This window comes from Rhopalosiphum padi, chromosome 1 (genome assembly GCF_020882245.1).
Source record: "Rhopalosiphum padi isolate XX-2018 chromosome 1, ASM2088224v1, whole genome shotgun sequence".
Taxonomy (NCBI): Eukaryota; Metazoa; Arthropoda; class Insecta; order Hemiptera; family Aphididae; genus Rhopalosiphum; species Rhopalosiphum padi.
In genome coordinates this window covers 89098731-89113534 of record NC_083597.1, presented here as the reverse complement: position 1 = coordinate 89113534, position 14804 = coordinate 89098731, and the positions used below count along the sequence as shown (strand labels likewise).

Sequence of the window (14804 nt, the reverse complement as noted above, 5' to 3'; positions counted from 1 at the left end):
ATATACTAATCTTACTATGATTTTAAATTTAAACACAAATCACAAATACGTTATAATATAATAGTACCTAAATCTAAGCTATTAACACTAATACATTGAATTCTTAATCTAAGTCATAGGTTCTCAAACTTTTTTCATGCATCGCCCACTTTGATTCTCAAAAATTATCCTGCGCCCCCTAAAAATATTTAAGCTTACCATCTGTAGTGTATTTTAAAAACAGTATAGTTGTCATGCCGGCTATGACAGACGTAAAATCAATTATGAGGATATGTAGTAGGAATTTAATTTTAGATTGAAGTTTAAAAGTACCTAATACTTACACCGATGCCGTTGAGTTGATTCCCGGGTTATTAAGAGGTATGCACAAGCTGATTACCGGTTCATTATAATATATTTTTTTCAATATTTAGTCAAATATTCAGCCTATTAGTATAATCCAATAGACACCACGAGGAGGTTGGTTGAAAAGTTTCTCAAAATTTTTTAGGTTTTTCGTAATTTGAAAGTCATTCAATTTTTATTTATTATTCATTAAAGAAATCAATAGTTAAAAATGTAGTAGTTAGGAAAAAATTTAAAACACACACGACGTGTAATGATTTTTTTTTTTTTCATAAATTCGCACGTGGTCTCGGTGGACATGAGAGCGTGTTATGTATGGCGGCCGAACAATAGGGAATCAAATCGTACATACCTCTTAATAATGACCTGGGAATCAACTAATACATAAAGTAGGTGACGGGAATCAATCCACTTTCTGCGGCGTAATATTAATTTTCTTTGTTATTATTGTAACAACATCAACAACATGGTTATTAACTTAGCATAATATTAATATACCACAATGATGATTTTCAGGAAAATCTTTACATAATTATTGCTATGAAGTTTTCGAATATATATTCGCCTATAACTATTGCTCAGCATTTACTTCGTGTACATTTTTTACATTTTATTGGACACCTGATAAAGACCAAACATGTTTAACTATGACATATTATAGTTATCACAGATATGATAGCAAGGAATTTTTCATCACAATGGATATGTATGATAAAAATAATATGGTTATATCTTCAACTGAATTAAAGAAATATGTAATACTTTTTAATATGGATTCTAATTGAATCAAAGATTATAATTATTTACTTAGAAATTATAATAATAATAACAATAACAATAACATTTATTTTTTATGCAGAACGGTGTAAATACATTGAAAATTACCAATATTGCTTTTAAGAACAATGAGAAGTATAAATTGTCATTACAACTTAAGTTGCAGAATATGTATTATAATCAAGTTGGAGATTATTATTTTCAATTTGGACTCATACGAATTGCCGAATGTTCAAATGATGGTAAACATATATGAAAAAAATAATACTTATTTAAATTTAAGATAATAAATACTGGTGGTTTTTAGCTACTTAGATTGATGTATATGAAGTTAGCATCCCGACTTTTTTTGATCGATTCAAAAAATATGCCAATATTTTGCAAATCAATTGCAAATATTTGCAAATGGGTTTCAGAATTTGCAAATCAATATTTTATTTTTGGTGAATTAAAAAAAAAAATATTTTTTCAAATCGATCGAACAAAGTCAGAGGGCTGCGTGAAGTTGAGCCTCCGTAATGGTTTTTAGCTTATAATGTTTTGATGATTTATTTGCAAATCCTAAAAATCAATTTGCAAAATATTGTCATATTTTTTAAATCGATCAAAAAAGTCGGGGGCCAACTTTACATACATCTTAGATTACGTATATGCGATATATATTGCATTTTTATGTAATTATAATTTAAATTAAAAAATATATATACTACAATTATTTGAATATTAATAGATATAACTAGCTGTATTACCCGATTTTGCCCAGGTTAGAATTTATTTTTTTTCTAGGTATCGTTTTCATTTTGCTTCTGCTGAAATATAAAATATAAAGTATAAACACAATTACAATGATTCATTTTATGGTTTTCCACTTCTTAATTCTAGATTTATTTTTGATATAAACACAAAACTGGAGGCAAATCCAATTAATGATTATTAACTGACATAAATCTAATATCACTAAGATTTGATATATTTAAAAAATATTTTTTTTTAATGTTGTTTTATTACGACTGTTTGCTATATAAATGAAATATTTTCAAAAATGCTAATAATTTTTGAAATAATGAATGATTCATGATAAAATAATCATCTGATAGATAACTGTTAAAAAATCCATGTTTATAGATATACTACAGAGATAATTGATAATTGATGTGATACCAAACTTTTAGGACATACATTGTATGTAAATACCAATGGGATTTATCGATTCTGTTGAAACGTTCTATTAAAAAAAAAATAATTTTTATAATGAATAAACAAAAGTAATTATGAAAAAATCGAAAATATAAACAAAACTTGGACATTTTGAAGTGATACATTTTCCTAATAGATATTGATAATTTTTATTTGCTGGAAGAAAATTATTAAATGTTTAGCCTCCAAGCATTAAACTCAATTGTTACACTACTACATTGTATTGTAAATTGTAATACAGTTAAATATTTTATTATTACAAATTTAATGTTTCCAGGTGAAGAAGATGTTCGAATTGTTTCTGCGAATAGTTCTTTTGGTATAAACCCAATACCATTCAACATTCTTGGAAACCGTATGTATTTAAAATTTCACAAATATTAATTAATAAATTATTGATAATAATGTGAAAAGTGTATAATATTATAATTGTATAATTATTTATTATTGTATCACATTCATTATAGTCGATATAAGTAAATATACCGTATATTTTAGTGCATATTTCATAATTTTTAGTGCATTAAATTATTCACAACCTTAATTATAATTTATAAATAATTAATCTAAAAACAATTTTACCATTTTAAATAATAATTTTGTTTTTTAAATAGGTGTAGTGAAACGTTCCCTTCAGTACTTAAATCCTTGTTTAAATGGTGGACATTTTACGGAATTGTCAAATTGCATTTGTCCTCCTGGTTTTAAAGGACAATTTTGTGAGACAGGTAATTTAAAATTAAGTCTTTATCATTCATCGTTGTAATAATAACTTTAAATAATGTAATATTAATATTTCCAATACCCACGAATAATTAATTTGATTAATTTAATATGTGAGGAAAGCTTACTGTAACATTTAATGTTTACTATTAAAAAACTTATTTTAAATTTGTAACTTGTAATAATGTGAGAATATACAATATATAGGGAAATAGTTTAGTAATTATAGGTATATTATTTTCTTTTTGTCGGGAAGAGAGGCAAAATATGGTAAATAGTTTTTACCAATTGTATTGAAAAACACGGTGGGGAGGAGGTGAAAACCTTCTACTTTGGAATAATTTACCAAAAAACTCGATAGGTATATATTAGCGACTGAACATTATATTTTATATTTATGATTTATTGAATATAAAATAAATATGACATTACAAGAGTTAGGATGAGCTAACGTATAACAAGTAACGACTAATGTTTGTTGCGATAGCCGTGTTGTCTCGTCAACAGTTTTTTTTTTTTTTTTTTTTGGGGGGGGGGGGAATAATCAACTGCAAGTTCGATCTATAGATTATATATATATATTCGTACAATAAGAAACATAAATAGTGATATTCCTTAAGTGGGCTGTATACATTTTATTTCACGTAAACGGACTACTCATTATTTATGTACACGAGCGTAACTTATAAACTATGTTAGTCCCAACACAAATATAACATTCAATATAAACTAGTAAAATAATTACAAACGTAATATTACTAATATAAATATTTTTATAAGATATACACACACGATGCTGACAACAACAATCGTGATGTTATACAACGTATAACATATTATAATACAACAAGAAATAATAATATAGAAAAAAACGGGTGATGATAAGTCTGACCTGCTTCTGAATGTGACCTGGATCATCCGCACATGCAATAATCAATAAAAAAAAATTGGTAGCAGTATCACAAGCAAATTGCACGATTAATAAAGATGGCGACCCTACGGCAAACACACTCCCGGTTACGAGTAATGCGATAACTCAACGATAAATACGTGTAAATTAAAAGAAAGGTCGTAAAGGTGTCGGTTGCCTACACACGGCGGACGACAATATATAAACATCCGTTACAGTGTAAAAAGACGACCAAAGGCACTATACGGCGCCATAAAAAAAACGCGACGATGACCACACGGTTTTTTCATTATTACGTTGCGTACGCACATCGCAAGACGACAAGACGACGTACACACACATACACACAGCCCACGGAGGACCGCGTCGGGAAGACAGCCGACGGCAGACGCGCCAAGGTCACAGGGACCAAACTCTATGGCGAAACCAAAAAACTAATTATACATCAAAGCGACTGTACTGAGCGAATATTAAAAAAATCTACAAATATATATAATATGTATATATAAATATCATTAAATCGTAGTTTTGTCTAGTTCTAACACATACTAACAACATACCTCTTCTCGTCACAAATAGGAAATACTAATAGGTGTTTTAAATATTTATATGTGTATAACCTAAACTAACCTAGGAAAGTAAAAAAAGATTATAATTAATTGAAACCATTTAGACGTGCGCAGAATTGATTTCAGAGGGTGCCGGGTGCCTACAATATTTTTGGGCTTTTTTCCTATTTTCCCTTGAAGTTAATATCTATTTCTAATAAGATAATTCAAATTTTATGATTTTCACTTTCATAAAACAACTATCTGTTATATCCTCTAAGTTTTTCCACATACATTTATAATATTTTAGTATCCACCATATATTTTAGAAAAAAAAATTTTTTTTAGTAACATCAGTTTTAATTCCTTGCTCTGGGATTTCAATTTTAATAACCCAATCACAAAATGTCGGGACGTGCCAGGCACATCCGGCAATTCCCATTCTAACACCTATGGTAAACTCAATTGTGATGTATAAAAAGAGTAAATACTAGATGGTTAGATCCACGTCTAAATTATCTGGAAGAAATTTAATAATTTAATAATTTCAGGGTGTGGGTTAAATTCTTACGGATCTGACTGTAAGGGAGTTTGTTCAATACGAGCTGATAAAATGTGTCGTGGAATGTTAATGTGTACAAGTTATGGGTGTACATGTCCACCAGGACTAACCGGTCCATGGTGTAACAAAGGTAGGTAAACAATGAAAGAATATTAAGACGTGTACCAGATACTCTCAAAGAGCGGCTTTCATTTGAGCGAATAACCCAAAATAACATATCATTTGGACGAAATTTACACGGAACCCTAATCTATCTATAATATACATCGTTTGGGCGAGCCGAGATATTTATGAAATTTATATAGACTTTATATATATATATATATTATATATACACGTTTCCTTCCAATTTTTAGAGACTTAAGACTCTCAGTTAACGCTAATTGGTATAAAAACTTTTTGTTGTAAAAATATTTATTTGGCAAAGTTAAATCATTTTATACAATTTAGACTATACATTTTATAAAATATTCACATACACGTATTAATTAGAATATATACATTATCATTTTATACATTTTATTAATATATTGTATACATATTACATATATATAATATATTATGCAGGACTAAATAATTTAAAATATATGCCCGTTTGGTATCCGTCTTAGTACAATCTAACAAATTATTGTTCACTATCTATATTTGTAAATTTGTTTAGACACTTTAAAAAAGTTAATCACCAATCAGCCGAAACGATATAATAAATAATAACAATAATATTGAGTTGAAGACGTTGTAGTAAATAAAAATTTAAAAATTATTGTATAGGTAAGTATGTTACATCCCTATTATTCAATAATTTATAAATTCGACTAAACGATCGGTTAATGTCTCGCCCCCAATGTTATATGCTCTACTCGGGTAAATTTTGGATTATTCGCCCAAATGAACGACGCGAAAGAATTTTTTTTTATATCAATCCCTCCCCCCCTCCAAACTACCTAAAAAAAATACACCAGTTGCCCTCAAATATTATTATAAACATGATTATAATACTAATCCATAAAATAAGGGAAGTAAGTATATAAATTTTAATAATATTTATAATAAAAGGATAAATACAATAATTATAAGTGACAAACAATGTAATTTGTCAAAAAGGTAAAATAGTATTAAATGGTAGGTAAAATTTATAAAAAAAATAATATGAATAGGTATAGTATACAATAAAAGAATAAATCTAATAATTATAATTATACTTAAACACGTCTAAAATTACGCACTCTAATAAAACACTCTCTTTGTACCAAGTGAGCTATTATTATTAATAAAATGGCTATTATTTTTGTGTACAACAATTATTATTTATCTTCTCTATTTTACGGATTGGTATTTTAATCATGGATATTATAATAGTATGCGAGGGCAATGGGTCAACACCCAAATATTATTGTATATACATAATTTATATCTTCAGTAATTTATTAAATAGTTTTTTTTATGTTAAAGACTGTACACTAGGTACATATGGAGCTGATTGTAGACAAACGTGTTCCAGTAATTGTCTTGATAATACATGTGATCAATATACAGGTGTCTGTTTACATGGATGCTCAGCAGGATACGTACTACCATATTGCCGTGAAAGTAAGATACATTTTTGCTAAAATATCAAAAATTATTTTAAATTAATGAAATACGTCTATTGTTATGGTTATATGAATAGTTAATGATTAACCAATTAATTATTTATAAATCACTTATAAACCTCATTTTTTTTGTTTCGTAAAACAAATAATTAATAATAATATTTCATATTATGTATATTAATTTGTTATTAATAATTATAGTTTAATCATTAATCATTAATTAAATATATAAAATATCGTATAATTAATCAATGGTTATTTATACTTAATTTACAGACATTATTATGTCGACATGTCGTTCAATATATTTTTAATATTTTTAAACACTTTATCAAAATACTTATTTTATATATGATGTTAATAATTTAAAAAAAATTGTATTAACTATTGTAATGTGTTTGACTTTATAGAATATCCATACTTAATTAACCCACCTACGTTGCTTTCGGCCACATACGATAGAATTATAGTAGAATTGAACTTTAAAGAAAATAGTATTACAAAATATGGGGAAAAAATTTTGAATATAAAATATTATCAACTATTTTATAAGGTAATTAATAATAATTACTACTAAAACCAAAAACAATTTATATTTATTTCTACAAAAGGGATGACAGTTATAACGAATAACTGTATTGATATAACGAATACAGGTAATAATGTATCTAATAATGTATATTGTGCTATATTATTCAATGTATAATTCACATGTACATTGAGTTGACCAGTTGCAAATAGAAGTATGTTTATAATTAATTGTTGCCTGTTTAAAAAAGACGCCGTTTTGCCACTATACACTTTTCAATTTATAAATTAAATACGATTTATGAAGTACCTTTAATACATTCTAAAACTTACGAATATTATCAATAGCACTAACTTAAAAATATATTTTATCTTACGTGTCAAATCTTTTGTAACTCATTGACTAATATATTAATATGATGTCATTGGCATTGTAAATCCCCCACCTTATCGTTTTAGGTACGTTTATATGTAATTTACGGTTTTAATGTACATTCGTCATATTAATGCTTTTTGTTTTATAGTCATTAATAGAAGATACATTTAGAAGTTTTGAAATTAAACCAATAAGCAATACTACATCGGAAATTATTAGTGACTTACAACCAGATACTAAATATAAGATTGGAGTATTGTTAATTGCAGATGATGGGAATTTTAATGATCAAGATGTAGTATATGGTCAATATAATACCACGTGTATACGTAAGTACCTAACTACTAAACAGTAAATATTAACTGCCTATTTATAATAAATCATTAGATTAAAATTATCAACGTAAAAATGAATCTACCATTATTACTCACTATAGTGGTATACAAAAGCGTTCGTAGGTCCAGCAATAGTGCAGTTACTATTTGGTCTCCGGGAGTCCGGGCCCCTCTTGAATTTTTTTCCAGCTATGTCCTTAAGATGAAAAAATGATCTTTGAAATGAATCTTTACAAAAAATCATGGTTATGGTTAAATTGAACTATTATTAGGTTATTAGGTTAGATTTTTTGGTTCATACGATTTAAAAATTTTTAAATATAAAAATATCATAATGATTAACAATGTGTCATTTTTAAAAATAAGAAAATATAATAATAACAATTTCCTAATAAAATAATTTATTTCAGTTATTCACCAATATTTTATTTTTAATTATAAGTATCTATTAGTACCGGTATAATACTTACTTATTTTCGTGTTTTTAACGTATTTATCGTTTTTCATACAAAAATACTAAATAGTAATGTATAGGATAACATTAAAAGAATCTGTTTAAATAAGTTTTTTTTAGAAAGATCCACAAAGGAAAACTACAAATCTGTGGATGTGAGGTGTCCTTCCATTAAAATTTCTCTATAAAAAAAGTAGTAATTATGTTCATGTTTAAGAGAGTCATCAATAGAGCTGAGATTAATATGTAATACAAAACCAAAAATATGTACATATATATGTAATATGAAATAAAAATTTAAAATTATGTGAAATAAAATATGTTTTATTTTATTGCAAATCACGTGAAATGAATTTATAATTTGCAATACTTAATTTATATTATAAAAATATGTATTTACATACAAATCCCAGCACTAGTCATCAAAGATGAAAATGTGACATTTTATGATGGCTAAAGGGAATGCAGACCATATAATAACCTAGTAAAATACACACTAAAAGCATTTTTAAATTATCTCGGACCCCGGGACCGGTATAATTTAACTTTATACCATATTCATATAAAAAAAGTAAATTTAGTGTACCAAAATTAATCCTAAAAAAATTATATACGACTGGCTGTTTTCCCAACTAACATAATTTATTGTTAAAATTGTTTACATAATTATATTTATATATTTTCTATTTTTAGTAAAATGTTATGTAAAATTGTATTTTATAAGTTAAAATTGTAAAAAATTATCTCAAAATAAGCTATATTGCTTAAATAGATTGTTAATCTTGTAAATAACTTATTGTATTGTATATATTCTGTAAGTTTATTTAAATAAATAAAAAATATAAATAAATAGGTAGGTTAGAAAAATGTGTATCCAAATTATTTTATTTATTTACATTTATAATAATTTACAAAATATTTAATACATTTTTTAGAACCTCAAATAACTGATTATAACATAAAATTGATGAGTGGAATACAAAGCATTAACATAACATGGGACATAGTAAGTGTAAAAACAGTAAACAATAGTTAATTTTTCATTCTTAAGAATTATTACATTTAATTAACTTTCAACTATAGATTTTGTTATTTTGTTTGTTCTAAATATACAATATACAATCGATAACAAATCAAGGCTATAATTATTCTAAAGCATTTAATAAAATACTTTATATGTTATTTCTCAAAACTCAGTACACCAATGATTATTGTTTTTATTATATGTGCAGGCTACTTCAAATCGACTAGAATGCAAAATTACAAAATACGTTTTGACTTTAATGTCAAATCAATCACAAAACCAAATATCTGATGTACATGAAATATTATCGAACACAGAAAGTGGTCACTTTTTAGATAATCTTCTTCCAGGTTTTCAGTATAACATAAAATTAACTCCTTCAACAAGTAATGGAACGTTACCATCCTCGCCTATATATTCATTCACTACTCTTATGTCAAGTAAATATTTATTTATTTTTACTTAAAATATTATTTATTTAAATTAATATATTTCTTGAACTTTTTGACTTCTTTGTAGCAAACTATAAAATAGCGCTCAACATTGTAATAACTAATAATAAATAATGTGATTTACTGATCTATAATGTATACAAATATTATTCAATATTTAAAGAGGGGTTTACTTCATTATACAGGGAAAAAAAATTATCTATAAATATTTTATAAATACAATTATATTATCAACTATAATTGCTTCTTCATTCCTAATATAGAAAATGATGTTCAAATAAAAAATATTTCCACCAAACATGAAAATGGAAAAATTAAAGTGTACTGGATTTTGGCAAATTCCAATCAACATTATACCACAGTTCATGAACCAGTAACATCAATAATCAGATATAAAGTAAATATTATTCACGACTTTTACAATAATTTTAATAAAATGTATTATCTGCCTAATATTAAAAAAGGTATAATATAATATTCATTCATTTAAACTATCTATTCAGATCCATTATGAGTAATTTAAGTACTACATAGTACATACCTAATACCTATATAATTACCTATGTCTTTCTAAACATTTTCATTTTCATTTAGCTTAAACGAATTCTCAGCTGTTCCACAAGAGAAATAGAACAAAATTGGACGTCAAGAATAATTTACAACCACACCAACTATGAAATATTTAATATAGTGCCTAATTCTCAATATAGTATACAAGTTTTGATTGACGTTAATGACAAAAATACTACTCAACAAGGAAATATGATAGACGTATTAACACCAGCATCAAGTAGAAATATATTAAACTATAATTGAATATATTTTTTTATATAAAAGTGTTTTTTATATTTACCTATTAGACCCGAAAACCGAACCTATCTTAGATCCCGAGCATCCAATTTATATTACTAATAGCTCTATATTTGTTCAATGGAAAGTTGATTCAAAAAATTGCTCCAAGCTTAATGGATTTTTATCACAATTTTATATAGAATTAAAGGTAATTTTTGTAAATATAGATGATTTTTTTTTTAAATAAAATATATATATATAATATATAATATATTAAATTTGTAGGATACGGTTGATGACATTTTACAAGTAAGAGAAACGAAAAATAATTACATTTCCTTTAATGATCTAAAGGCAAACTCAACTTATGAACTGAAAGTATTTATAAAAACACATATTGGTTATAATCCTGAACATTTTCTACTCGTCAACTTTATGACTAAATTTGGAAGTAAGTGGAATTTAATTATAAAATTGTTTAAATGTTTTAATTAAACGTATGTTTATTTTTTTTTTACTTTTAACATATATAGATTTAAAAGCAATAGAAGATTTAGTAGTTTATAAAAAGAGTTTAAAGAAGCGCATGGTAGGATTTCGCTGGAGCTATTCACAAAATACAAAATTAGACGGATTTATAGTTTCGTTTAATGAGAGTAATTTTATCATATCACCACAAAAATGTTCAGCGTGGCCAGAATACTATTGTCATACATTCTATAATTTGAACCCCAGCAGTAACTACACGTTTAAAGTACGTACTGGCGTGAATAATGGTATATATTATATTGTGACCACTCTATTAAATTAACTTTAATGGCGCGTTTATTTTATTATTTTTACACAAGATGTAATTATTTTTGTATTAGATAAAGCCAAAATCAATAGATTATCCAGAAGGTGGTAAGGTCTCGTCAATTTATTTTAACAGTGTCGATGGTCGTAAGTATATTAATTAATACAAGACCATATTTAGAAATTATTTCATCATTATTTTACACACCATTTGATCATTTTTGATTCTTATACCTCCAACCCCCCCCCTAAAAAAATTGGAACTACCGATCTACTTTTAATATGTTCATTATATTTTTATTGTATACATACAAATTTAGTACCTGATTCTCCAATGAATATAAAAACGACCGAAATTGGTAACACTTCTATATCTGTCCAGTGGGATATTCCATGGATATTCAACGGTGAATTGAAAATGTTTATTATAAACGTCGAAGAAATTGCATCCGTAGATATGGAGACGTGTTGTATTAGCATTGCACCAACAGAAATTTTAGTTTATGAAGAACTACCTACATATAACCATACGGTAATACATTTTCCTTGCAGATAATCTAATTTACAGTAATAAAATTGTAATCTATTTTAATTTGAATCTGCAGATTGGTTCAAGTTAAAAATAATATCAATCTGTTGCTGCTTTATTGTACTCGTAATATTTTTACTTTAATAACAAATTAATTCGCGTAGTATATAGATACAACGTTTATGTGTACGACATAATATATCATTTATATTCAATATAAATACATGATTTCTATACTATGATTTTGTAAATATTTAGCTTGTGAAAAACGTTAAGACTATTAAGACAACATTAAATTTGATATAAGTCTAAGGTAGTGTATAGGTATGCCGCGATTACATAAGTTAATTACGCCAATGGTCTTAAATATCAAAAATACGAAAATAAACATTATTTTTTTTTTATTTTGGATTTAAGGAATTAAATATACTAATATTACTGAACTTTAAAACTGTGGTTTGTGGCCCTATAATCCAGTTATCATCTTTACAATTTATAATTCATAATCAGAATAAATATAATAAAAAATTTTAAAAAGTTGTTGGCCAGGGTTTAGGGACAAATACAATGTGACAGCCAGTGCTTGTTGGGTATCAAATATGTACCATAATATTACATGTTTATGTATAATATTTAATATTAGATTTCAACATGATATTATAAGTACATTTATAAACTTACAATAAACACACCAGATTTAGGCCCATAATGAGTTTCTCAATTAATGAAAAATTGTGCTCATTATACTGTTAGCAAATAGATAGTGTTTGATAAGTAGTCAAGTAGATACTATAAAGTTTTAATTATAGTGATTTTATCACTTTGTAGCCGGTTGTTGGTACCTCTACTGTACTCAAAAGTGCTATAATAATGGACTTTGATATTTTGTTATATTTCCTTCCTACCCAAATAGACACGACATACTTCGTAAAAATACATAAATTGATGATGTTTTATAATTTTTGTTTTAGACATCTGTTGTTACACTACTCTTATATCATTTGTTCTGAACCCGATGTCAAGTATAGTTGACACGCTGTATATTTAAATGAATAGGGTTTCCGGATACGTGGATTTTTCTAACAACCATATAATTTGCACTGTTTTATTCAAAACATTTTTCTTTATTATTTGGTATCATTGGTTTTTTAATATCTCCACTGGACAGCGTTTTATTTAATTTACAAAATTATAAAATTCAAGTTATTACTCTGGGTTTCCGGTTTTTTATAAGGATACCCAATTTGACATGCGGTCGTGGACGTGTTAACATTTCTTTTAAAAAAACATAAATATAATTATTAATTATTAACCATGAATTTAAATTGAATTACTTTGATTAAAGTCACATTTACAATAATACAATCATATTATTTATACTTAACTATTAAATTCACAATAATCAACTCGCGACATAAAAGTCGTAGTCGTCACTCGTCACGCCTGGTGTCAATCGTTTGTGTTTTAAAAATATCGTGTTTAGAATGTCTGTTGAGTGTCAAATATCCGAGATATCAAAGGCCTAATACCGTCTATATAACATAATAAACATTAATAGAGGTAATAAAATAGAAAGACAACATAAATTATAAGATATGATATTTAATTTTTAATTTGTATTATTGATCTGCAAAATACGACGGCAGTTTAGGACATTAATAATAATAATTTATTATTATAAGTACTTACAGTTATTTACAATGACATTTTATACAGTTGTATCACAATAGTATTTTTATACAAACATTACATTTAATCATTAATATTCAATTATTTTAAAAACCTCAAAATATTAAATTAGGATTGGAGATCCGGATCCAGTGCAAGTCTGATAATATTGAAGGATTGTATGTTTTTTTCTTGTTTCCTCGCGTTTCCTGATCGGTTCAATCGTTTCTGATTATACCGGTAACCTTTTTCGAACAAATAATTTCTGTATACGAGTTTATTGTTGGAATGTTTTTGTTATGTATTATATAAATTATTTATATAGTTGGATTTGTGTTATCATTTTGTTTGATAGATTAATTGTTTGTACTTTTTTTTCAAGATGTACCTATAATATGTTAGAAATATTATATCGTACGTATGCATATTTAAAATAAATAGATATGTACTTAGTACTTAGTATTTTGCATTGCCTAATTTAACACATTTAAGTATATTATATTATTTATTATTATTTTACAGATAACTGGCCTGCAACCAGGATCAACATATTCAATTGGAGTTTTAACTGTATCCAAATCATCATGGTACAGTTCACCGTCTAGACTACCAGTTACAACTATTGAAGAAATGTAACAATTAGTATAAATATTAATATTATTGTTTCTAATCATTTTTATATTCTCTATTATACAATAAGAATTTACAATATTTATATGTTTTTGAAATATATTAAACATAATATTATAAAACTATAATAATGTAGTAAGTATAGTGCTCACATATAATTTTGTTATCAAGTACATAATCTAAACATTAATAAAATATAGGTACTTTGTTATTATTTAATTTTACAAGTACTAACTAAGTACCAACAAATAATTGTTTAATACATTTAATTTTTGAGGCTTATCTAACCTAATGCAAATTTATTATGCAATCATACTCCTTGGTAAAATCTCTAAATATGGTAAAATATTAAAATTCATCTGCTTACATTTTTCATATTCAAGAGGATTGGAAGCGGTGATTTTCTATTTTTTCTAATACACGCGCAACATAGGATATAAACGTGGTCTATTCCCAACGTACCAATTGATATAATAAAGCGATAAGAAACCTGGAAACAGATTTGAATTTTTCGTCAAGTCTACTTGAGATCTACTTTCTCGTATTTTTGATATTATCTCTCAGAGT

The 14804-nt window shown here is 26.1% G+C and overlaps 1 protein-coding gene across 2 annotated transcripts in view; it reads left to right on the top strand.

Annotated features, from left to right (window-relative positions):
• The window catches only part of LOC132923516 (uncharacterized), a 46445-nt gene extending 31948 nt beyond the window's left edge, over positions 1-14497 (top strand). For both annotated transcript variants that reach the window (XM_060987575.1, XM_060987566.1), the window contains exons 10-27: positions 862-1100; positions 1205-1364; positions 2597-2674; positions 2934-3047; positions 5052-5192; positions 6515-6652; positions 7065-7207; positions 7707-7887; positions 9283-9353; positions 9580-9811; positions 10087-10220; positions 10418-10613; positions 10684-10823; positions 10901-11066; positions 11149-11369; positions 11485-11557; positions 11731-11942; positions 14130-14497. In XM_060987575.1, the coding sequence (XP_060843558.1) occupies positions 862-1100; positions 1205-1364; positions 2597-2674; positions 2934-3047; positions 5052-5192; positions 6515-6652; positions 7065-7207; positions 7707-7887; positions 9283-9353; positions 9580-9811; positions 10087-10220; positions 10418-10613; positions 10684-10823; positions 10901-11066; positions 11149-11369; positions 11485-11557; positions 11731-11942; positions 14130-14243 (2753 nt within the window). In that variant the 3' untranslated portion in view covers positions 14244-14497. The remainder of the gene's footprint in view (positions 1-861; positions 1101-1204; positions 1365-2596; positions 2675-2933; positions 3048-5051; positions 5193-6514; positions 6653-7064; positions 7208-7706; positions 7888-9282; positions 9354-9579; positions 9812-10086; positions 10221-10417; positions 10614-10683; positions 10824-10900; positions 11067-11148; positions 11370-11484; positions 11558-11730; positions 11943-14129) is intronic.
• Positions 14498-14804: the final 307 nt, after the last annotated feature.